General features: G+C 46.5%; 1 protein-coding gene across 4 annotated transcripts in view; it reads left to right on the forward strand.

The window, feature by feature from the left end:
• TTBK2 (tau tubulin kinase 2) overlaps window positions 1-22,977 on the forward strand; it is a 222,912-nt gene that overhangs the window by 47,971 nt on the left and 151,964 nt on the right. For all 4 annotated transcript variants that reach the window (XM_019496582.2, XM_059722946.1, XM_019496584.2 and 1 more), the window contains one exon: window positions 4,462-4,609. In XM_019496582.2, the coding sequence (XP_019352127.1) occupies window positions 4,462-4,609 (148 nt within the window). The remainder of the gene's footprint in view (window positions 1-4,461; window positions 4,610-22,977) is intronic.

Consider the following 22,977-nt stretch of genomic DNA (forward strand, 5'->3'; position numbering starts at 1 on the left):
CTCGGGCCTACTTTGTAGAATGAGGTAAGAAACAAAAGGAAAGGATGGCAGTTGAGTAATATTGGAAAGAATTTGTAAAACCTGGAATTCTTCCTCAAGCAAATAACAATCCAGCTGATAATGTGGCATTGTGCCTAACCTATGAATATTGGTGGAATTGTCATTTCACCAGTGAATTCAGTTAACTTTATGCTAGTCAGTAAGGACCTGATCCCACTCATATTGGTTAATGGATAGACACGTTGACTGTGTTTGACTGTATTTACAGCAAGACACAGGTGTTATCTCTTGAATGTGTAGAAAAATGGACTTCAAATCAAACACTACAAATATAAAAAATTAACAACTAAGTTAACTTGTAAACATGGCGAACATTACTGTGCAGTTTAAAAGTAAAGTACCAAGTGTTGCCTATTTGTTTTGTGATTTTCATGTAACTGTAATGTCTTGTCTGTGCCCTTAGTATTGGGTTAACAGAGATTGTAACCTGCAGTTTATTTGATTCTGATTTCTCCCATGCTGTATTGTGCCCTGTGCAAACATAAAGAAAAGTAAGATCTCTGTCTCAAAGAGCATATATCCTGAACGAGACAAATTAACGCAGACAAGGAAGAGAAGTATGCCGTACAAATAAAATGGCCCAGGTGAAGATTGATTCTGACAAGTTAATAAGCTTTAACAAAAATTAAATATTTTGAGTTTCCTTTAGGCATGGCAGAAGTGTACAATCCACAGGGACTCTAACCTTTTTGGATCAGTTTTAAGGAGGTCATTCAAAGCATAAGGAGTGATGTGGAAGAAAAACATGGCAAGGATTGTTGGAAAAATGGACACGTATTGAATCTAAGATGATGTTAGAAGGTGAAAGAGTTCAAAAAGAGACATGGAAGTTTGGGGCAAAGGGGAGTATTTAGGACTTTGCAGTCAAAAAATGGGGGGCTAAAGGAAGAGTTCCAAAGGGTGATGTGCTTAGAATAGTGAATAATGTTAGTGGCTGTATTCTGTATCGATTTAGAGGCAGTTGATCTGCATGTGGGGGAGTTGGGGATAAGGAAGTTGTGGGATACAATAATGGCAGCTTTCACCAAGGGGTTTTGGCTATAGGGACAGAGAAAAGACTAGATCTTAGAATACATAAAATAAGGCTGAGTTAACATTGCTTTGAGAAACTTGGCTCTGTTTTAATCAACTTTTATGGCAATTTCTTTCTTATATTAAATGTGCTCTGGTGTGCTGTGAATTGCAAACATAAAACTTTGCTGCTTATTGCTCAGCTATTGATTACCCTTGTGTACTGTATCTCAATGTAGAATGTGATCTGTAGATTTACTTGGTGTATTTTTCATTTGCAATAAGGAAATATCGCGATCTAGTTACTATTCCAGCCTGCAAAATTTTTCGACTTCTTTCCCCAGGACAAGCCTGTGGTTTGCTTCCCAGTGGTTAGAAATCTCCCCACTTGCCATCCAGGACCTACAGGTTGAATGTAAATAAGTATATTTGGATGTGACTAAATTTGCATGCTGAAATGTTTGCATTTGTGTGTCGTCATAGCACACAACCATGTGAGACTTTCTGTATTGCAGAGCTTGTCCTCGCTGTAAAGTTAATTTGGGTTCTTATTTGGATTTTCAGTAGTCCTTTTGAAATAGCCCTGTCCATCTATGTCTTTGTATGTGTATATCTCTTCCAACCCTGTTCCCCTTCCCTGCCCTTATTTGAGTTCAATGGTCCTTTATACCTGGGCTTAAATGGCTTATCGGAGGTGTCATCTAAAAGTCCAAGCACTACTTGACAGTTGAATTGCTTACATAATCATTCTGTAGAGTGGATGCAGGCTAAACAAGCTGTAGAAGAGTGGGAGGGGAAGGTAGAATCTATCAGTTGTTAAACTCCTAGGTGTGCATTAGAAATGTGTGTTTATCTGAATAGGAGATGCTTGGAAGTTGTGGCATAATTAAATGTTGCATGTTGTAAGATTGCAAGGCACAAAATGCAAGGCTGCTTTGCAGTGCCCACAACGTTTAAAAGAAGTAGAGCAAGATGGAAGTGGGTTAAAGAGTCTGAAACAGGCCATCTCTTTGCTCATCGGTGGCACCACCTTTTTCTATATTTGACTTACATATCAGTGTTTGACTTCCATATCCACTCTAATTTTCTACAGCTTCTATTGGCAATCTTCCTGTTTATAACTAAGGGATGCTTTTAGGTGGGGAACTAGTTCAGGTTCTGGTAGAAAAGGGATAACATATGACCTAAAGCCTATTTCCATTAACTATTATTTACTCCACCACAGTGCACTTATAGATGCTGATGAGGCTGGCTGCGGTACAAGTGTGCTTCAGTGCAGGGGCTGCCTGCCGGCTAGCCCCATACTGTAGTGCCCTCAGGCCCTAGCCAGCCTCTCTGCAGCATGCTGAGATGGATCAAAACAGCCCTGGGCTGTTAGGCTGACCCCTACTCTCCTCTCCACCCCAGGCACCCTGCCAGCTGGGGCTGCTCTGCCCTGGCTCAGTGTGCTGCTGTCCCAGGTGCATGTTCAAACACAGTGCCCAGGAGCAATGAACTCTGGTGAGAACTACACCGGAGTTTATTCAGCCACATTAATTGCACATGTAGACATGCCCAGTATCATTATAAGTATTTTCTTTTATTTCACACCTTCAACAGACTTTTTTTTCCTAATTGTTAATAGGTTATTGAAGTCAAATGGGTGTTAAAAATAGTTATAAACATTTTGATAAAAAAAATCCCTTGATTTATCAGTTGTTTTGGTTTAACTATAAAAATGTGTCAGAATTTAGGTTTGGTGGTTTTTTTCCCTAAGGGGAAAAAATCCTTTGAAAATCATATTTTAAGCAGCTGCTAATTCAGCAAAATTCTCCTTAATTACAAAAGTGAACCTCTTCTGTCCAGTAACCTAAGGACAGTTTGTGAGGTTAGGCAAACTGGTTAGTACCCAAGTGACTTTTTATACATTTTACTGACTGCTATGCTCTTAGCAAGGAAGAATTTTAACTATTTGATAAAGACTTTATTTGACTTGCTAAATGTCCCATCTGTATACTTTTCGTGTTTTTTTTATTTTTTTGTAATGGAAGAAACAGTTGGTTTGGACAGCAAAAAAAATGACTTAACAAACCTGTCTGAAAGGTGCTATGAAATGCTGTATTTGACATTTTATGCATTTCTTTCTTTTGGCTCTAGACAGATGGAGAGGGCTACAAGATGTAGCCTGGAAAAGAGAAGTGAAATTATGAACACAACCTATTTCATGCTTTTCCAGCTTCCTTTCTTCATGGTAGGAATTTACCAAGATAGATTAATCTCCGTCAGATGATTAATTGTGTATAGGAGGTATTGTTAGAGAGGCTAATATGCTGGCTTAATGCCAAACTGGATGATCACCAGATCATCAGAGTGCTTAGACTGCTTTCAGAATTGGGTAGTTGCATGACTTAAGCAAATGACATTTAGAAAATCATGGCAGAGTAAAAGTAGTAAAAATGCCATGGGTATATTTCTTAGTGTGACCTTCCCAGCACTGCAACTAGAGAGGTGAGAGAGAGAAATTGTTGTATCAGCAAAGTCAGTTAGTGAAACAAACTTAGGCCACATACAGTTACGTTTCTACTGGCAGAATCCCTGCTCTCCCAGTAGAAACCATGAGTATACAAGTGTTTGCTCAATTTCTCTGAAGGAGTATCTGCACTCTTCCCCCCTCCTCCACCCCCCACAAGACTAGGGTGGAGGGGAACAGCCACTGTTCCCCAGACCAAGGCACAGAGAATGTAAGGGGGGGCGGGGGGCAGGCAAATGCAAGCTGTACGCCTGTATGCTCCCTCTCCTGGAAAAATTTCTATTGAGAAATTTCCACTTATAGAAATTAAGGCCTGTTCATGGCCCTATATTGTGATAACGTTTACTTTTTCCTCGTAATGATGAGGTTTTTTTTTAATATCACTGCATGTTTTTGTTAAATATCATGTGTTGCTAGGAATGGCATTAGTGGAGGTGAGTACTGTGAGCAGTAGTTAAAATACATATTTAAAGGTGATCTTTTCTAAAGTTCTGCGATTTTATTTTATTTTTTGGAGGGTGGGGGGGTAAGGAGGGTTAGCTATGAAGTTAATGTAGCTGCATGCAACAGGGGATGCTGTGATGTTGCTGTGCAGTTACACCAGGGACTTTAAGTGCTTAATATATGTAGTGTGTCTGTTCTTAAAAGAAAAAGTCATTTTAAAAATTACACTATCCTTCAATATTTGGAGTATATTTTTAACGGTTAACCATGAACAGCTAAGACAGTTTTTAAGCATTGACTGGCCTTGTGCATCTGAAAAGAAAAATCATGTTTATTTAAGCATTAACACGATAGTTTCATACTGAACATGCATGGGAATATTAATACCTTTGTTTCCTTTGTCTTTTTTATATCCTGTCTTATATTTCTCATTGCAGTTGAGGAAGATAGGAGGTGGGGGGTTTGGAGAAATTTACGATGCTCTGGACTTGCTCACCCGAGAAAATGTTGCGCTGAAGGTGGAGTCAGCACAACAGCCAAAGCAAGTTCTGAAAATGGAAGTGGCTGTATTAAAGAAACTGCAAGGTAAGGCTGTCTTTAACATACCAAAAGGCTTGTGTATAGTGTATTGCTAAGTTTTGCAACTGCATTCCTGATCACTAAGGATCATATTCTGCCATCCTTTCATTGAGTAGCTTCTTTATTATTAGTGACAAAAGTGGAATTGGCTCTTTGTGTATGTTGCCAGTATTATGATCAGAAGCCTGTAGATCTAGGCATCCCGGGCAAGAAAATCATTCACTTCCACTGTGTGATCTGCTGTAAATAAGATAAGAGAAAAAATCAACAAAAAGACTTTGGAGATCTGAAGTATACTTGAGCTCCAGGTTTAGCTTTGTTCTGGACACTGTCTTTCTTTATTGTTAGAGTTTCTTCTCTTGGTTTTTCTACTCTTACCTTTCTTTTCACATCTCCAGTTAAGGTAATGTGCTTTACAAGCTATTCTTGAGTGAGGGCCTCCAGATAAAATCCAAGGCAGGAATTATATATTTCTTCTTAGTGGGAAGGTTTCAGAGGATCCTAATATAAAATGGATACTGACTTAAAGAATATGGCTATGCTTTAACTCAGAGGTGTCAAACATGGTCTGCAGGCTGGATCCAGCCCATGAGATCTGGCCCACAGGGCTCCTGGAGGGGAATTTGAGGGCAGGGTGAGCAGTAGCAGTGTTAATGTCTGTGTCTTCTTTAGCTGAGGGGGGTTTGGGATTTAGTGCTGCTGTTGCCCTCCCTGCCATTAGAGGTGAGTCCAGATCCAGCTTGCTTTGTTGGATCTAGCCTGGAGAGACCGAACAAGTTTGGCACCCCTGCTTTTCACTAATAGGGAACAAAAGAGTTGACTTGTAGAATTCTGAAGCACTTAAAAATGCAACTAGGTAAACTTTCAGAACTGTGTAATTTTAATTGGCTAATCATCTTGGTGTGCTCATTAATTTAGATTATCTTCTTAGTTTGATATTCTATAGCTTTTAAAGCCAAGAGCCAGAGGTATAACAGGGCAAGAAGTCCTCTTGCCCTTCTTGTCCTGTCCCTGTCATGCATACATTCTAGCTTTGCAGCATGCAGGAGCAGCACCCATATCGAGAAGGCAAAAAAATGCTGATCTCAGTGGCAGAAAATGGGGTCTGTTCTTCCCCCAACAGCAGTGAACTGTGCTACTTCTCTACAAAACTATGATTCCCTGAACTGCTTGTGCTTGGTGACGCACCCTGCTTGCTAATGCTGCAGATGGAATGGGAGACAGGAAGATGAGGTGCTTTCCTGAATCATTCAGGTACTCCTCCCCTTAGGTAGTGCCTGGGAAATGTACCCTGCTTGCCCATCTCAGGTTGCAGTCCTGGCAACAACAGTTTGCTAGCACAGAGGAAAGTATAATGGCTTCTTTTTACTGTTGTTTTTATCGGTGGAGTTTTCTTAAAATTAAAGCATTGTTTTCTTTAATCTGAAATTGTAAAAGATGGCAAACTGGAAGATACTGAATAGTATATACATCTTTGCAGTGGACATTATCTCCGTTGCAATTTGTTTGAGTATTCTTAGTTATCACAAAACAAAATATGCAAGACCTAGGGCATTGCCTAATTTGTTTATAAGATAACATTACAGAAACAATAGACAAAAATTGAATAGATTTTGTAGATGCATACAGATTTAATAGAGTCAGTATGCCTTATATGATGATAAAGGTATTTTAATAGATCATTTAATTTGAATTGTTCTGAAAATATAGGGGGAGAAATTCTTCATAGCATTTTAAAGAATTTTTCAAAACATGTCTGTTGCCTTTTATAGGGCAGTAAGTGCAGGGGTGGATACATCCCCAGATTACCTGTCTTCCAATTCTAGGGTTTCTCTTCTAGATTTTTAGTAGTAGCAATATTGCTAACCCTACGTTCCTGAACAGCGAGTCAGCTCCCTTTAGCCTTCCAACTACAAGGTTTCAAATAATGGCTTCAAAATAATAAGGTTTAAAACCATAATCAATTTTGCATGATTTTATTTTACATTTTTTGTGAGCCTTCAGGGTTCATTGGGAACTTTTCAGGTCCCATGCTGTCCCACACCTCCATGCTGGAACCTGTGCCAACCCGTACTTTGTGTGGCGGCACGCACAGGTCCTGGTGTGGAGTTGCAGGGCACCAGGGATTCCCCAGGTTCTGTGCCTCTGTACTAGGACACACTCTGACCCATGCATGCTTTCATGCAAGGCACATGCCCCAGGACCTGGCAGGGAAGCCCAGAGCAGTAGGAACATGGGGAGCATATCAACTGTTGTCTCACACTGGGCCCTTGTCCAGTAATAAAGCATATCAGCTGTGATGGGAGACATCCTGCCACAGCTTGATCTAGTTTGTTTGGCAACATCTGTCTTACCCATTTGGGCATGTATGTATCTGACATCAACTTCCACCTGATAGTTTTCGGCTATGGGACTTGTGAGAATATTACTTTTTAAGGTAGAATTGCATTTAGCACAAACTTCTTGCTTGTTCTGTAGAGTATAAGACTTCAGATTGGAGGTGGTCAGAAAACGTTTTCCTTTTTCCCATGGAAAATGTTGACAATTCCCCCCCCCCCCCCCAAAAAAAAACCCAAAACAACAAAAAACACCAAAAACCAAACAAACCCACCCAACAAACAAACAAAAAGCAAAACATCGTTTGAGTTTGTGGAAAACTTTGTTTTTATAAAATATGAAAACCAAAAATTTGGGCTAAAAACAGAAATATTTCAATTCAGAAATACTGACACAGGGCCTTTATAGGAATTGATGTTTGGAAATGTCATGGTTCTATTCTCCTCAGTAGAATGGGACCATGTCTTGTTTGGAATGTATTTCCTAGAGGATGCATCACCGTGTCCCCTCCTCAAGACAGGAGAAGCAGTCCAGTGGGGGAACCCGGGCCATACAGAGGACATAGACATGAAGCGGCTGAAGCACATCTCCCTTGAGATGCTGCAGCCATTTACTGAAATCAAAATATTTCAGTTTTTGGGCACATGCTTTTTTCAACAAAATCAAACTCAAAATCAAAGGAAAACATGTGCTTGGGTAAGAAGCTTTGCTTAGTTGAAGAAGACCTGGGAAACTACAGGCCAATCAGTTTGACCTCAATCCCTAGGAAGATTTTGGAAAAAATTATCAGAGAAACCATTATTGACAGGCTAACAGAAGACAACATTCTGAGGGTTAGTTAGCACGGGTTTATTGCGAGTAGGTCTTGCTTGACCAATCTCATTTCCTTCTATGACCAGGTGATGCATTATCTGGACAAAAGGGAAGAGGTTGATGTCATATATTTGGACTTTAAAAAAGCCTTTGACCTGATGTTCCATGATGTCCTCATGGAAAAATTGGGCAACTGCAGCCTTGACTACTCCACAGTCCAGTGACTGAGAAACTGGCTCCAAGGTCGGACCCAGAGAGTGGTAGTTGACAGAACCGAATCAACATGGCACTCGGTGACTAGTGGTGTCCCCCAAGGCTCCATTCTCAGACCTGTACTCTTTAATGTCTTCATAAATGATCTGGATACTGGTGTCAAAAGTGGGCTGGCCAAGTTCGCTGATGACACCAAACTTTAGGGAAGAGTCTCCGCACTTGAGGATAGGATGGTAATCCAGGCCAACCTCGATAGGCGTGCAATGTGGGCAGACGAAAGCCTGATGGCATTCAATACAGAGAAATGCAAAGTGATCCACCTTGGGAATAAAAACCTGTATCACACTTAGGCTCGGCAATGCTACACTTGCTAGCACCATGACCGAAAGAAACTTGGGGGTCATGATTGACCACAAGATGAACGTGAGCCACCAATGCGATACCGCAGCTGGCAAAGTAAACAAAACTCTGGCTTGCATCTACCAATGCATCTCGAGCAAGACCCAGGATGTCATCCTCCTGCTGTACTCGGCCTTGGTGAGGCTGCAGCTGGAGTACTGCATCCAATTCTGGGCTCCACAATTTAGGAAGGACATGGAGAAGCTTGAAAGAGTCCAGAGGAGAGCCACACACGTGATCAGAGGGCATGAGAACAGGCCTTACAAAGAGAGGATGCAAGCTATGGGACTCTTCATCCTGGAGAAGTGCAAGCTCAGGGGTGACTTGGTGGCAGCCTGGAAGTACATAAGGGGTGTGCATCAGGATCTGGGGGAATGCCTGTTCACCAGAGCACCCCAGGGGATGACAAGGTCCAACGGTCACAGACACCTCCAAGACCATTTTAGGCTGGACATAAGGAAAAACTTAACTGTTTGAGCCCCCAAGGCCTGGAACAAACTCCCCCCAGAGGTGGTGCAAGCACCTACTCTGGACTCTTTCAAGAAACATTTGGATGCTTATCTTGCTAGGATCCTTTGACCCTAGCAGACTTCCTGCCCCTGGGGCAGGGGGCTGGATCCAATGATCTTACAAGGTCCCTTCCAGCCCTAATGTCTATGAAATCTATGAAAATCCAATTTTGTTAAACATTTTTTGTTTTTTGGGAAAGCAATTAAGCCTTCAGATAGTAAAACTAAAGACGATTATTTAAATATTTTCATACAGTCAAACTTTGGAGGATTTGATGCTTGAGTACATTTGTAATTATATTACTTACAGGTAGAATCTGACATTTGATATTGAAGCAAAATTTTAAAACATGGGTAAAATAACTAGGTATTCAGGGGTAGGTAAGGGGTTAATATTTTGAATATTGGAGGATCCATGTTACTCAAACAAAAAAAAAAGTTTTTGCTCCTAGACTTTCATAGATTCATAGATTCATAGATGTTAGGGTCGGAAGGGACCTCAATAGATCATCAAGTCCGACCCCCTGCATAAGCAGGAAAGAGTGCTGGGTCTAAATGACCCCAGCTAGATACTCGTCTAACCTCCTCTTGAAGACCCCCAGGGTAGGGGAGAGCACCACCTCCCTTGGGAGCCCGTTCCAGACCTTGGCCACTCGAACTGTGAAGAAGTTCTTCCTAATGTCCAGTCTAAATCTGCTCTCTGCTAGCTTGTGGCCATTGTTTCTTGTAACCCCCGGGGGCGCCTTGGTGAATAAATCCTCACCAATTCCCTTCTGTGCCCCCGTGATGAACTTATAGGCAGCCACAAGGTCGCCTCTCAACCTTCTCTTGCGGAGGCTGAAAAGGTCCAGTTTCTCTAGTCTCTCCTCGTAGGGCTTGGTCTGCAGGCCCTTGACCATACGAGTTGCCCTTCGCTGTACCCTCTCCAGGTTATCCGCATCCTTCTTGAAGTGTGGTGCCCAGAATTGCACGCAGTACTCCAACTGCGGTCTGACCAACGCCCTATAGAGGGGAAGTATCACCTCCCTGGACCTATTTGTCATGCATCTGCTGATGCACGATAAAGTGCCATTGGCTTTTCTGATGGCTTCGTCACACTGCCGGCTCATGTTCAACTTGGAGTCCACTAGGACTCCAAGATCCCTTTCCACCTCCGTGCCACCCAGCAGGTCATTCCCTAGGCTGTAGGTGTGCTGGACATTTTTCCTCCGTAGGTGCAGCACTTTGCATTTCTCCTTGTTGAACTGCATCCTGTTGTTTTCTGCCCACTTGTCCAGCCTATCCAGGTCTGCCTGCAGCTGTTCCCTGCCCTCCGGCGTGTCCACTTCTCCCCATAGCTTTGTGTCATCTGCAGACTTGGACAGAGTACATTTCACTCCCACGTCCAAGTCGCTGATGAAGACATTAAAGAGTATCGGTCCAAGGACCGAACCCTGCGGGACCCCACTGCCCACACCCTTCCAGGTCGAGACCGACCCATCTACCACGACTCTTTGGGTGCGACCCTCTAGCCAATTCGCCACCCACCGGACTGTGCAGTCATCCACATCACAGCCTCTTAATTTGTTCACCAGTATGGGGTGGGATACCGTATCGAAGGCCTTCCTGAAGTCCAGGTATACGACATCCACCCCTCCTCCTGTGTCCAGGCGTTTCGTAACCTGGTCATAGAAAGAGACTAGGTTGGTCAGGCACGATCTGCCCGCCACAAACCCATGCTGGTTTCCCCTCAGCATAATTTGTCCTGCCGGGCTCTCACAAATGTGAGCCTTGATAATTTTTTCAAAGACTTTACCAAGGATGGAGGTGAGACTGACCGGCCTATAGTTGCCCGGGTCCTCCTTCCTCCCCTTTTTGAAAATGGGGACCACGTTAGCCCTTTTCCAGTCCTCCGGGACTTGGCCCGTGCGCCACGAGCATTCGAATATTCCTGCCAGTGGCTCTGCAATGACGTCGGCCAGTGCCTTCAGCACCCTCGGATGGAGCCCATCCGGGCCTGCCGACTTAAAGGCATCCAGTTCTTCCAAATGACTCTGCACCACCTCAGGATCTACGCATGGAAGTCTGGCGCCTTGCTGCTGCCTCTCTACAACCCCAGTGAGAGACTTGTCGTGCCCCTCGCTTAGGAACACTGAGGCAAAGAACTCGTTGAGGAGTTCAGCCTTGTCCCCTCTATCTGTCACCAATTGCTTCTGCCCATTTAGCAGGGGTCCTATTCCTCCCTGGGCCTTCCTTTTACTCCCTATGTATCTAAAAAACAATTTCTTGTTGTCCTTTACTTGGGTTGCCATCCTCAGCTCCATGGTAGCTTTGGCCCGCCTAACTGCCTCCCTACAAACACGAGCAGAGGAGGTATATTCATCTTTAGTGATCTCACCCTGTTTCCATTTTTTATGTGCTCCCCTTTTGGCCCTTAGGCTGCCCTGGATTTCTCTGGTCAGCCATGGAAGCCTCCTGGCCCCTTTCCCTCTTTTGCCTCGCTCGGGGATCGTCTTGCTTTGTGCCCAAAGGATCGTTTCCTTTAGGCACAGCCACCCTTCTTGGGCACCCATCCCATCAAAACTCCTACTCTGCAGTGCTTCCTTGACTAATCGCCTGAGTGCAATGAGATCAGCTTTCCTAAAGTCTAGCACTTTCACCCTACTAGTTACCTTACCCACTCGCCGTCTTATGTTGAATTCTATCATAAGGTGATCACTGTCTCCCAGATAGCTACCGATTTGGAGGTCCCCTATCATGTCATCTCCCGTTGCCAATACCAGATCCAGTATGGCATTCCCCCTAGTGGGACCATACACCTCCTGTGTCAGGTGGAGGTCCTGTACACAAGTTAGAAACCTGCGTGAGCGATGGGACCTTGCTGTCTGCGTCTCCCAGCAGATGTCCGGGTAGTTTAAGTCCCCCATGACTACCGCCTCTTTAGCTTTTATGGTCTCCGAGAGTTGCCTCAGGAGCCCCGCATCTATTTCTTCCCCTTGGTGTGGGGGTCTGTAACAGACCCCTACCACCAAATCCCTTTCTCCTTGCCCCCCATGTAGCCTAACCCACAATCCTTCTACTTCCTCAGCCTCGGATTCTGTCTTGATGAGGGTTGATGTATATTGCTCACTGACATAAAGTGCAATCCCCCCCCCCCCCCTTTCTTCCCCGACCTGTCCTTTCTGTACAATCTATAGCCCTCAATATGTACCGCCCAGTCATGGGATGAATCCCACCAGGTCTCTGTTAGCCCCACTAAGTCATAGGTGTTTAGTGCAAGCAGGAGCGCTAGTTCATCCTGCTTGTTCCCCATGCTCCTAGCATTAGTATATAGGCACTTGAGCCCTGCGACTGGTGCCTTTGCTGCCCCCCCGCTCCCAGTCCCATGGGGCCCATTGTTTCTTACCTTCTTGTTCCTTACCTGTTCTGTTGTGCTGGCCTCCCCATGGCTTTCAGGTTCCCAATGTTCTCCTTCTTCAGGCTGGGCTGTCCTTGTGGGTGCCACATGGTTTGGTGGTCCACAGCTTCCCCTGCCCTCGTACTCCCCTCCCCCTGACGAGCCTAGTTTAAAGCCCGCCGGAGGAGATCCGCCAACCTAGAAGAAAACACACGCTTACCTTTGGGGGACAGGTGAAGCCCATCCCAGCTGAGCATGTCCCTCGTCGTGATGTGCGGGTCATGGTCCAGGAAGCCGAAGCCTGCCTCGAGACACCACTGCCGAAGCCGCCAGTTGGTCTCTCTGATGCAGTTCTCCTGCCGTCTTCCTCGTCCGGTCACTGGTAGGATGGAAGAGAAAACCACCTGGGCACCGAACTCCTTCAGCACGCCACCCAGAGCACAGTAGTCCGCCATCAAGTGATCGGGGGTTCTCCTGGCCGCATCATTAGTACCCACATGGACTAGGACCATGGGGTAATAGTCGGTGGGCTTGATCCTGGCCTGGATTACCTCCGTCACATCCTGAATCTTTGCTCCAGGGAGGCAGCATACCTCTCGTGCCGAGGGGTCCTGGCGACAGATGGGTCCTTCCGTACCTCTCAGGATGGAGTCTCCTATGACGAGCACACGTCGCCTCTTCCTCTGGGTCATCGTGGATCTCTTGATCTGTTTGGGGTGTGAAGAATGTGGTGTTTCTTCTTGCCCAAGGGTGTCCTCCTCCCCTTCCATCTCCTGCAGGGTCGCCAGGGCCTCGTACCTGTTCACCAGTCGGACTGGAGAAGCTGGTACTGGTTCTCTGCGTGCCGCTCTGGTCCTGGCTGTGACCGTCTGCCACTCTGCTGTGGTGGGTATTCCCCGGGGTGCTTCTTCCTTTGGTGCCTGGGCCTGCAGGGAAAGGAAATAACTGTCAATTTCATCCTCCGCCTCCCTGATCCCCCTCAGCCTGCTAACCTCCTCCCGGAGCTCCCTCACCTGCGCCTCCAGGGCCCTAAGACGGGCACCTGCTGGACAGGTGTGGGGGCCCCCAATCTCTGCTCCCCCCGGCCCTGCTGGGGATACCCCACAGGCCAGGAGGTAGGGGGACACCGGCTCCCCCATGGGCTCGGTCTGGGTGGAGGCCTCAGACCTGCCCCGGGTAGCCTTGTCCCCCTGGGCAGAGGCCCTAGCAGTACTCCTCGTCGACACCATTCTACAAGCTGCTGTTTGTAGACCTGCGCGGTGTCTACGCCCTACCCCTACAGGAGTCCCACTCCTGGCCCTCCTGGCCCGCCCTCTGGCGCGAACGCCCGCGCAAACGCCGGCGTGCTCTTACAGAGCGCGCCTGTTTGCGCGCTCTGTTCGCGCTGCGCGGCTCGGGAGCGCGGCTCCCTACCGGCTCAGCTATATGGGACCCGGGGGGCTTCCCCTCCAGATCCGGCTCAGCTGCGCTGGGTCCCTCCGCCCCACTTACCTTCGGGGGATCAGCTGCTGCTGCCCCCGCTGCTGATTCCTCTGTTGTTGCTGCTGCCGCCGCCGCCTCCGGTCAGTTGGTTGGTAAGAAGGGCACACGTGCGTGCGGGACACACGTGTGCTGCCTCCTCTCCTTCCCGCTGCTGGTTCCCGAGTGCTTTTACGATTACTGTTTGCTTGACAGACAAGAAATTGGACTAATGCAAGTAAAATTATTTTATGGCATAGACTATCTAGCAGGAAGAATTTCCGGTCATTTTTCTATTTCTGAGGGGTTTCAGAGTACAAAGACAAAAGGTTTCAGAGAGAGACAGAAGGAAGAAAAATGGCCAGTAAAAGGCTGCTTGCAAAGCAACTTTACAGCTGTTTCTTGCATAATATTGTCTTTTCTGCTCCACGTGATCCATAGAAAGTTGACTTTAACTACTAGTTGATATGATTTACTTTCTTCAAGTTCCTCCCTTGACCAGTCCCATTGTTGATATAAAGGAGGCTAAATGGCAGAGAATTCCAGTTATTTTTGTAAAAATGTTTTGATATTTAACATCCTTTCTGACCAGGTTCAATGCACATCTAGTATCTCTTCTTAAAGATTTTATTTTTGCTGTCTCGAGAGACATTTCCCTTTCTCATGATATACTGATTTAATTCTGACAAAGCTGAAGTCAAAGGCAAAATACTTCAGGGTAGAGGGAGCATTTTGTAGTAGCAGTTCTCTTCTCCTAGTATTTGAAAGCTTCAAGTCATTTTTAACTTGTAGTGGCTGAACACCTCTATGGAGCTGAAATGTTTCAAATGACCATGGTGAGAGAATTGGGGAACTTTCTGCTTATAACCTTAACTACCATTGCATGAGGTGTTTGCTGTTGAGAAGGGAAGACCTGGTTCTTGCCTCAGTACTTATATGGATAAGTAAAACCAGTCTGAATCCTTTGAAGGATAGATATCCATTTTTTGTTCTTAATATATTAAATTAATTGATGGATTAAAGTTTAAGGGATTTAAGAAAGGTTTAGGCTTTAATAAAGTATTTGAACGAGCAGAAGTTGGCAGTTTCACCCTAAATCATCAGAACATTTGAGCTCATGTATAATTTTAAGCACTTTTCATCCATGAGGCATACAAAGTATCTCTAGCCTTCTCCACAAAGAAACATCAGGACTGGTTAAATGATAATGGTAGGGAAATTCAAGCTCTTATTGACAGAAAAATAAGAGCCTTCAAAGTTTGGCAAAATGACATCAACTCCAAACAGAAGCAAGACATTTATTACCACATTGAAGCCAAGACCCAGAGAAAATTTGAAAGGGAAAGAAAAAATGATGGGAGGACAAAGCAAAAGAGATTAAAAAATTTGCCAATAGCCATGACAAGCATAGTTTCTTCAGCACAACTAAAGATATTTGTGGGCAAAGCACACAAGGAGTCATCCCTTTGAGGTCCGAGGATAGATTAACATTCTTTAAAGACAACTCTACCATCAGTTCACTGTGAAAGGAGCAGTTTCAAGAGTTCCTGAAGCAAGTTTCTACTGTCGAAGATAATACCATTGAAGTCATTCCAGAGCACGCCATTAAGAGCTATTTTGCAGATCCATCAACTTGGAAGGCATTAGGCAGATGAAGAACAACAAAGCATGTGCTCCTGCTGGAATAGCAGGTAAAATTTATAAGCATGATGGAAAAAAGCTCCTCCACTAACTACATGTCATTATTATAGTTTCATTGTGCTTAGGGTCGGAAGGGACCTAAACAGATCATCAGGTCCGACCCCCTGCCCCAGGCAGGAATGGGTGCTGCGGTCATATCACCCCAGCCAAATATCTGTCCAGCCTCCTCTCGAAGACCCCAAAGGTAGGAGAGAGTACCACGTCACTTGGGAGCCCATTCCAGAGCCTGTCTCTGACTGTAAAATAATGTCTCCTTATGTCCAGCCTGAACCTTCTCTCTAACAATTTGTGTCCATTATTCTTAGTAACCCCGGGTGGTGCCTGGGGGAACACAGCCTCCCACAATTCCCTCTGGTCACCCCTGGTGAGTTTGTAAACGGTCACCAGATCCCCTCTCAGCCTTCTCTTGTGGAGGCTGAATAGGTTCAGGCCCTTTAGTTTCTCCTCGTAGGGCCTGCCCTGCTGCTCCTTGACCATACTAGTGGCCCTCCTCTGGACCCTCTCAATGCTAGCCACATCCCTCTTGAAGTGCGGTGCCCAGAGCTGGACGCAATACACCAACTGTGGCCTGACCAATGCTGCATAGAGGGGAAGGATCACCTCCCTGGACCCGCTTGTGATGCATCTGTAGATGCACGACAAGTTGTGGTTAGCCTTACTGACCGCTTCCTCGCATTGGTGTCTCATGTTCATCCTGGAGTCACCAATGACTCCAAGATCCCTCTTCTGCCACTGTGTTGACAAGAAGGGTGTTCCCCAGCCTATAGGTGTGTTGCTAGTTCCTTCTCTCTAAATGCAGTGCCTTGCACTTGTCTCCATTGAACTCCATCCTATTCTCATCTGCCTACCTCTGCAACCTGTCTAGATCTAACTGGATTCTGTCCCTCCCCTCCAGCATGCCCACCTCGCCCCACAACTTGCTGTTGTCAGCACATTTGGACAGCATGCTTTCCACACCCACATCCAGATTGCTGATAAAGATGTTGAACAGTACAGGCCCTAGGACTGAGCCCTGAGGGACTCCACTGCCTACATCCCTCCAGGTCGAAAACAACCTGTCCACTACTACTCTCTGGGTGTGACCATCTAGCCAGTTTGCCATCCATCTGACTGTGTAGGCATCAATGCCACAGTCACCAAGTTTTTTTTAAGAGAATGTGGTGGGAAACCGTGTCAAAGGCCTTCTGAAAGTCCAGGAAGACTACATCCATCCTGATACCTTCGTCCAGGGACTTTGTGATCTGATCATAAAAAGAAACCAGGTTAGTCAGGCAGGATCTGCCCTCAATGAACCCATGTTGGTTGCCCCTGAACATTACCTCTCCTGCTGGACTCTTGCAGATGTACTCCTTGATAATTTTCTCAAAGGTCTTCCCAAGGACCACGGTAAGACTGACTGGCTTATAACTGCCAGGGTCCTCCTTCCTCCCCTTTTTGTAAATGGAGACCACATTGGCCCTTTTCCAATACTCTGGTACCTGGCCAGTGCCCCACAAGCACTCATAGATCTGTGCCAAGGGCTCCGCTATGACCCCTGCCAATTCCCTCACCACCCTTGGGTGAAGAGCATCTGGACCTACTGACTTTATATACGTCCAGCCCCTCCAAAAGTTCCCTAAGTAGGTCATCCCTGACCCTAGGCATGGCGATGCTGCTCTTGAGGCCGTCCACAATTCTAGTGGGGGAAATGTCTTGGTCTCTGTTCAGGAATATGGAGGCAAAGAATTCATTAAAGAGGTCAGCTTTTTTATTTGCCGCAATCACCATATTGCCAAGCCTGTCCTGTAGGGGCCCCATGTTACCTGGTGCCGCCTTTTTACTCCCTATGTATTTGAAAAAGGACTTTTTATTATCCTTAATTCTGGTTGCTAGCCCTAGCTCCATCTCTGCCTTGGCCTTCCTAACTGCTTCCCTGCAGTCCCAAGCAACAGAGGTGTAATCCTCCTTGGTGATAGCCCCTTGCCTCCACTGTTTGTACGCCTCCTTTTTTTTGCCCTTAGGCATCCCTGGATGTCTTTGGCTAGCCATGGGGGCTTCTTAGCACTCCTACCCCCCTTGGTGCGCACTGGGACTGACTCCCATTGAGCTCTGAGTATTGTCTCCTTGAGGAGCAGCCACCCATCTTGGACCTCCATCTCACTGAAGCTCTGAGACCCTAATGCCTCTCCTTATTATGAAAAACTGGAAATGTGAACAGATTCCCAGTGACTTGAGAGATGCCAGAATCTTTACCATTGTGCCCGCCTCTGCTCTACCAGGCGTTTTCGTGCGGCCTTAGCCCGGACTATCAATCTTGCCTGTCCCGGGCTTGCGAATGGACCCCAAAGGCTACCCCGGCTGACATCCGGGGATCCCCTTAACTCACCTGCCACGACTTTGAATGGAACCTCAGTGGAGGGGTTCCCCTTCGAGGTAGCCTCCAGGGTCATCACGCCTCTTGGCGGGCACTCATGGGGCTCTGACCTCCCCTACACCCCAGCCACTTGCCACCTTGGGTCGCAGGTCTTCTGGCCCTCTGGCATCCCTGGTTCCACTTGGCTTCTTCCCCAGCCTCCCGTGGCCCTCCAGCCACGAGTCCCAGTGTCCCTGGGTTGCGGCTTGAGCGTGAAGGCTTCGAGGCCCTTGGACCTAGATCCGACTAACCCGTATCCCTAATGCCCTATTCCAACTACCCTGTGATGTAGCATGCGATCCCCACCACCGTGACTGCTGAATGTGGCGGTTGGGTGGCAAGGCAGACCGAAGCTATGGGGTCAATAGCCTAGAACGGCAAGCGGGTACTGGTGACACCGGAGAAGAACTAGGCACACGATGTGTAATGGTTGAAAAAAATTTCTTTACTTACACTGACGGTGATGATTACAGTGTAGGTCGATGGAACTGGGCTTGAGTTACAGTTACAACGGGGAAAAAAACCACGACAAGTTGCAAAGACGGTAAATGCGACGAGACGATGCAACAAGATATGAATGACGGTCATAAACGGCTTTTTGATGCGGCCATGGGGGGGGAAAGCGCGTCAAATTGGATATCGGCGATGGGAGTACCCTCCGAGAAACACCCGGAATATTTCCTCTGAGAAAAACCGTGCAGAGTAGTTCTTTGAGAGAAAACTGTGGAGGAGCTCTTTCCTCGGAGAAAACCGCAGGGTACCTCCCCGTGGGCGGAAACTAACTTAGCTTTTAAATGGCCGGGAAACCAATCACAACTTGTCAAATATGAATACTTTGGAAATGGCCAATAGTGGTGTGTACATCTGCATATGATTGGCGGAAACTTTTTCTAAGCTTGTAATTTTCCATGACCTAGCTTAGTCACTGGGCTCTGGTACAGCGGAATTTTCCCCTGTGACCTACTTTAGCTGTGACCTCTATATCACCCCAATGGAACTCTCCACTGTGGCACAGGCATACAGGCCAAATGGGATCTTCCAATGCACCAGGACTGTACTAAACTGCTGAGTGAGGAGATGGAATATACCAAACCCAACAGTTACCACAGTTGCTAGGCAGACTCTATTGTGTCGGAGATGCTTCTCAATCTGGATACGTACTAAAAATTGAGCAATACCAATCACCTAAAAAGGCTTTCTATTGTGTCAGGGACACTCGCTTAATTTGGGTTATGACACTGAAGAGATGCGACCAGTGGACCTGGAGGCCGCAAAGGAATAAGGAGTGCCTTTAACCTATGGGCCCTGTGTTTTCCCTGTGCCTAGGTGCCCCAGCCCCAGTTGCTTGCCCCACTCGGCCGATTCTTCTTGGGATGTTGTGGGTCCGTCCGCCGCTTAACCATGCCTGCTTGGGGTCTTCTGCCGCACCCCGCGGCTATCCCCTTTGGGGTTCCCATCGGCCCTGCCCTTGTTACCTCCTCTCCAGGGCTTCCCTGCCGGCTTGCCAGTCGGTGCCTCCGCCGGTTCTGCAACCAGCTTCGCTGCCTCTGCCTCCGTCAGCCTCGCTGCCAGTGCTGCTGCTGGCTCCGCTGCCGGCTTCTCTGCTGGTGCCTCCACGGGCTCCGCTGCCGGTGCTGCTGCCGGCTTTCCTGCCAGTGCCTCTACGGGCTCTGCTGCCGGTGCTACTGCTGGCTTTTCTGCCGGTGCCTCCATCGGCTCCGTTGCTGGCTCCGCTGCCGGTGCCTCTGCCGGCTTCGCTGCCTGCTTCTCTGTCGGTGCCTCCACAGGCTCCGCCCCCGCTGTCCCAGGCTGCCCGACACAGCGGCTGCGCCCCTTAGGGTGTGGGCTTCCCCATCAAGCCTCCGCTCACGAGCCGCCCTCCTGTACCTCCAGGGCTGCCTTTTGTTTCCGCCGGGTGGTGTCTCCAGCTGACGTCACCTGGTCCCAGCTGAATATGAACGCGGCTGATGAGCCGTGTGGGCGGTTCCTCATTCCTTTTGGCCCCTGCAGATGGTAAGTTGGGGCTACCTTCTATTTTGGGATGGGGTTCTCCTGCGACCCCGGCACCCCTGGGACAACCATACTCAAAAAAAAAGATTGCAGCCATTGTCATGGTATTGTATTAGAGCTGGAGTCAACCCAGGGATGTGTTATTGCACCAACACTTTTCCATTTATATCACAGCTATAGTAGGGGGGGCAGGGCCAACAGCACTGGCCTTGCACCCCACCTCCTGGCCCTGCTCCCTGGAGGTGGCAGCGGCAGCACAGGGTGCTGCTCGAGGGGGATGGTGGGGCAAGCTGCTCCTCCCTGCTCCTTGGAGGTGGCATGGGGTGGTTGGTGGTGGCGCTCTGTCCCTGCCTCCCCCTGCCCTCTCCTCCCCATCATTCCTGATGGGCAATTGGCTAGTAGCCATATAACCATGTAAGAGAAGATTGTATGCCAGATAACTGTAGCCTGTTTGGCCCAAAAGTGTGTCTCCAAAATGTTTCACTATCTGCCCTTAAAAATGGGTTTGGATAAGGAGTGTTAAACCCAACCCCCCCTAAAAAATCCCTACTCATTGACTAAAAATAATTCACCCAGTTCTTGGGAAGCAGTGCAGTATTTCTTTAGGTTTATGGAATGAGTACCTTTGCTACAAACCCTACCCAAAAGCACACTGATGAATAACTAGGTTATATAATTAATTCACCAGAGTCACACTTGTGATGTGTTCAAATCCAGTAGTGTAACTAGGGAGGGGCTTGGGGCACCAGCCACAGGCACTGACTTAGAGGGGATGTTAGTATGGTCCCTCCCCCCAGGAGTCTTTGCCAGTACACGGTCAGTCGTGGGCTGCTGCCAGCCATAGAGCTGGACACTTGCCCAGCTCTGCATCTGGGGGGAGGGAGGAGAAAGGTGGAATGATGGCCCACCCACAGGAAGCTTTGTTGTGCCCCTGGTGGGTAGGATGTGAACAAATGGGGTGGCAGGAGCAGCCCCCAGGTATCCTGGGCTAGTGCCTGTACCTTGGAGGCAGCAGTCCAAGCCTGTGCTACTATGGCAACAGTGGGAGCTGCTGCTGCTCAAGTGAAGAGAGCCTGAACAGGTAAGATATCCCCCACCCCCCTTCCCTGCTTTCCAGTGGTTAGCATTATTTCTTACTGCTACCCCCTCTGCTGAAGGAGCTTGCTATGCCTCTGTTTAAATGTATTACAGATCTTGGCCTAATTCATTGGCTGGCCAGACTATTTGAAGCTCAAAGTAAAAATATCAAGGGTTTGGCCTTTCTTAAATGATAGTATGTTTATTGATGTTTGCTGTTTTATATTATCTAGTATCTCCTATTCCTGCAAAAGAAGGATTTGAGTTTAACAGGTTTAGACAGCAATGTTTCCTTTGATTCACGGAACATTCAAGGAAGCTATGGAATAATTTTATGTGCAGGGCTCTAAATCTGGATTGCTGTACATGTACCTCTTGTCTTTTTGGAGTTCTGCATTTCTCTTGAATAAAGTGCTTCAACAATAATTTAAGTCTGATACCATTTAAGTCTGGAGTGATTTTCTGCTTCTTGATTTAGTCCTCCTTTGTTCTTTACTATGAAGTAGAAAATTTAGCATATTAGTTAGGACAGGGTGTCAAACTCACCTGCATCCCCCCCAAGCCAAATCCAAACCTGGTGGTGGGGCAAGTGGCAGCATGGGGGATAACACAGCCCCCCTTGCTGAGTGGGTTAGCCAAGTTCCACTCTCTGTTGTAGTAGGACATTTGCTATTCATCTTAAAAGTATAAAGTACTCAAATGGCAGAGAAACTGAGCTCTTTCACTTGTACCATAGAAGAATTTGGGACATAAAATGTCATAATAAAGATGGATTGGTATAATACAGGTCTGTCTGTCTTGCTTAATTCATTCTTCTTTTTGATGTCCTTGTAACTTATTGTCATTGTACCCATAAACAATAGAAATTGCCTTTAGGCTATGGAATATATTTTCATGAAATAAGGGCAACCTTGACACTTCCTGGTGGTGTAGCAATGAGTGGGTAGTAAGTTTATCATCTTTAGAACATTCCTTTGATTTTTTAAATACCTATTCCTTTTTTGCTTCTGCTCACTTTGTTCTTCAGCAAAGAGGGAAGAAGGGAAATGAAAAAGCCCTGCTGCCAAACTTTGCAGATACAGGGTTCACAGGGATACTTCTTATCAAGGCAGGAACGTTGTTTGATTTTTTTTTTCTTTGTTTTTTTTTCTCCTTCCCAAGTGAAAAGCAGGGATGAAAGCAGGAGTGAGCAGAATGGAGAAAAACAATCAGGCTCCCCTGTCTGCCCCCTTCACATGGATGAAAACAAGTGTGGGTGGGGGTGTGGAAAATAAATAAATACAAATCCTGTTTCTGCTCTCTCTGCTTTGAAATAGATGGTTGGGGTTTGTTTTTGTAGAAGAATGTACGCATTGTGGAGAGGTTGGGGGAGAGACAGACCTGCAAGGGGACTGGTACTTGCTGTTTACCCTTTGTGTCCCTGCTGGCTAGCCAGTGTCATGTCCTATTTTTGGTTGCTGTCTTGCTTGTTACCTAGGATTGAGTAGAGGCAATTGAGAAGTAGCAGAGAAACTGCCTGAAGAATTGGCACCAAAGTGTCACTTAATGGCACAGAAGTTCTGAAGGAGGAATGCTGGCTTCTTGCCTTCAACCCAGCCAGCTCTGTGAGCTTGGCTAGCAAAAAGCAGGACTGGGATAGCTACAACTTGTGCCACTTAACAGTTTCATCACTAATTAAGACTGTACAAGTTGTTCTCAGATGTAGTGTAAATGGGAATGACACCTAAAAGGGATTACCTGGAACTCAGCAGAGGAGCATTCAAAAGAGTATCATCACTCTTCATCCCAGTTTGTCATTCCGTTGACTTAAATAACGTTCCAAGAGCACTGCATCTGGCCCAGTTTGTTTTTATTCTGAAGGGATTACTAAATTAGTCAGTGATCTGAAAGTCACTCTGAATTTTATGTACTATAACCTGTTTATATGCTTTATTACATTGTAATTAATGCGCTGTATGTTTGCTTTCTACCATATTTATTTGAATATAAGTTTTCCTCCCTTTCCCTAATAAATGGGGGGAGGGGGGAAGCCCATCATCTTATATTCACATGCAAGGAAACCTTATTAAATAAAATATCTAGTATTAAA

Source organism: Alligator mississippiensis, chromosome 2 (genome assembly GCF_030867095.1).
Source record: "Alligator mississippiensis isolate rAllMis1 chromosome 2, rAllMis1, whole genome shotgun sequence".
NCBI classification, from domain to species: domain Eukaryota; kingdom Metazoa; phylum Chordata; order Crocodylia; family Alligatoridae; genus Alligator; species Alligator mississippiensis.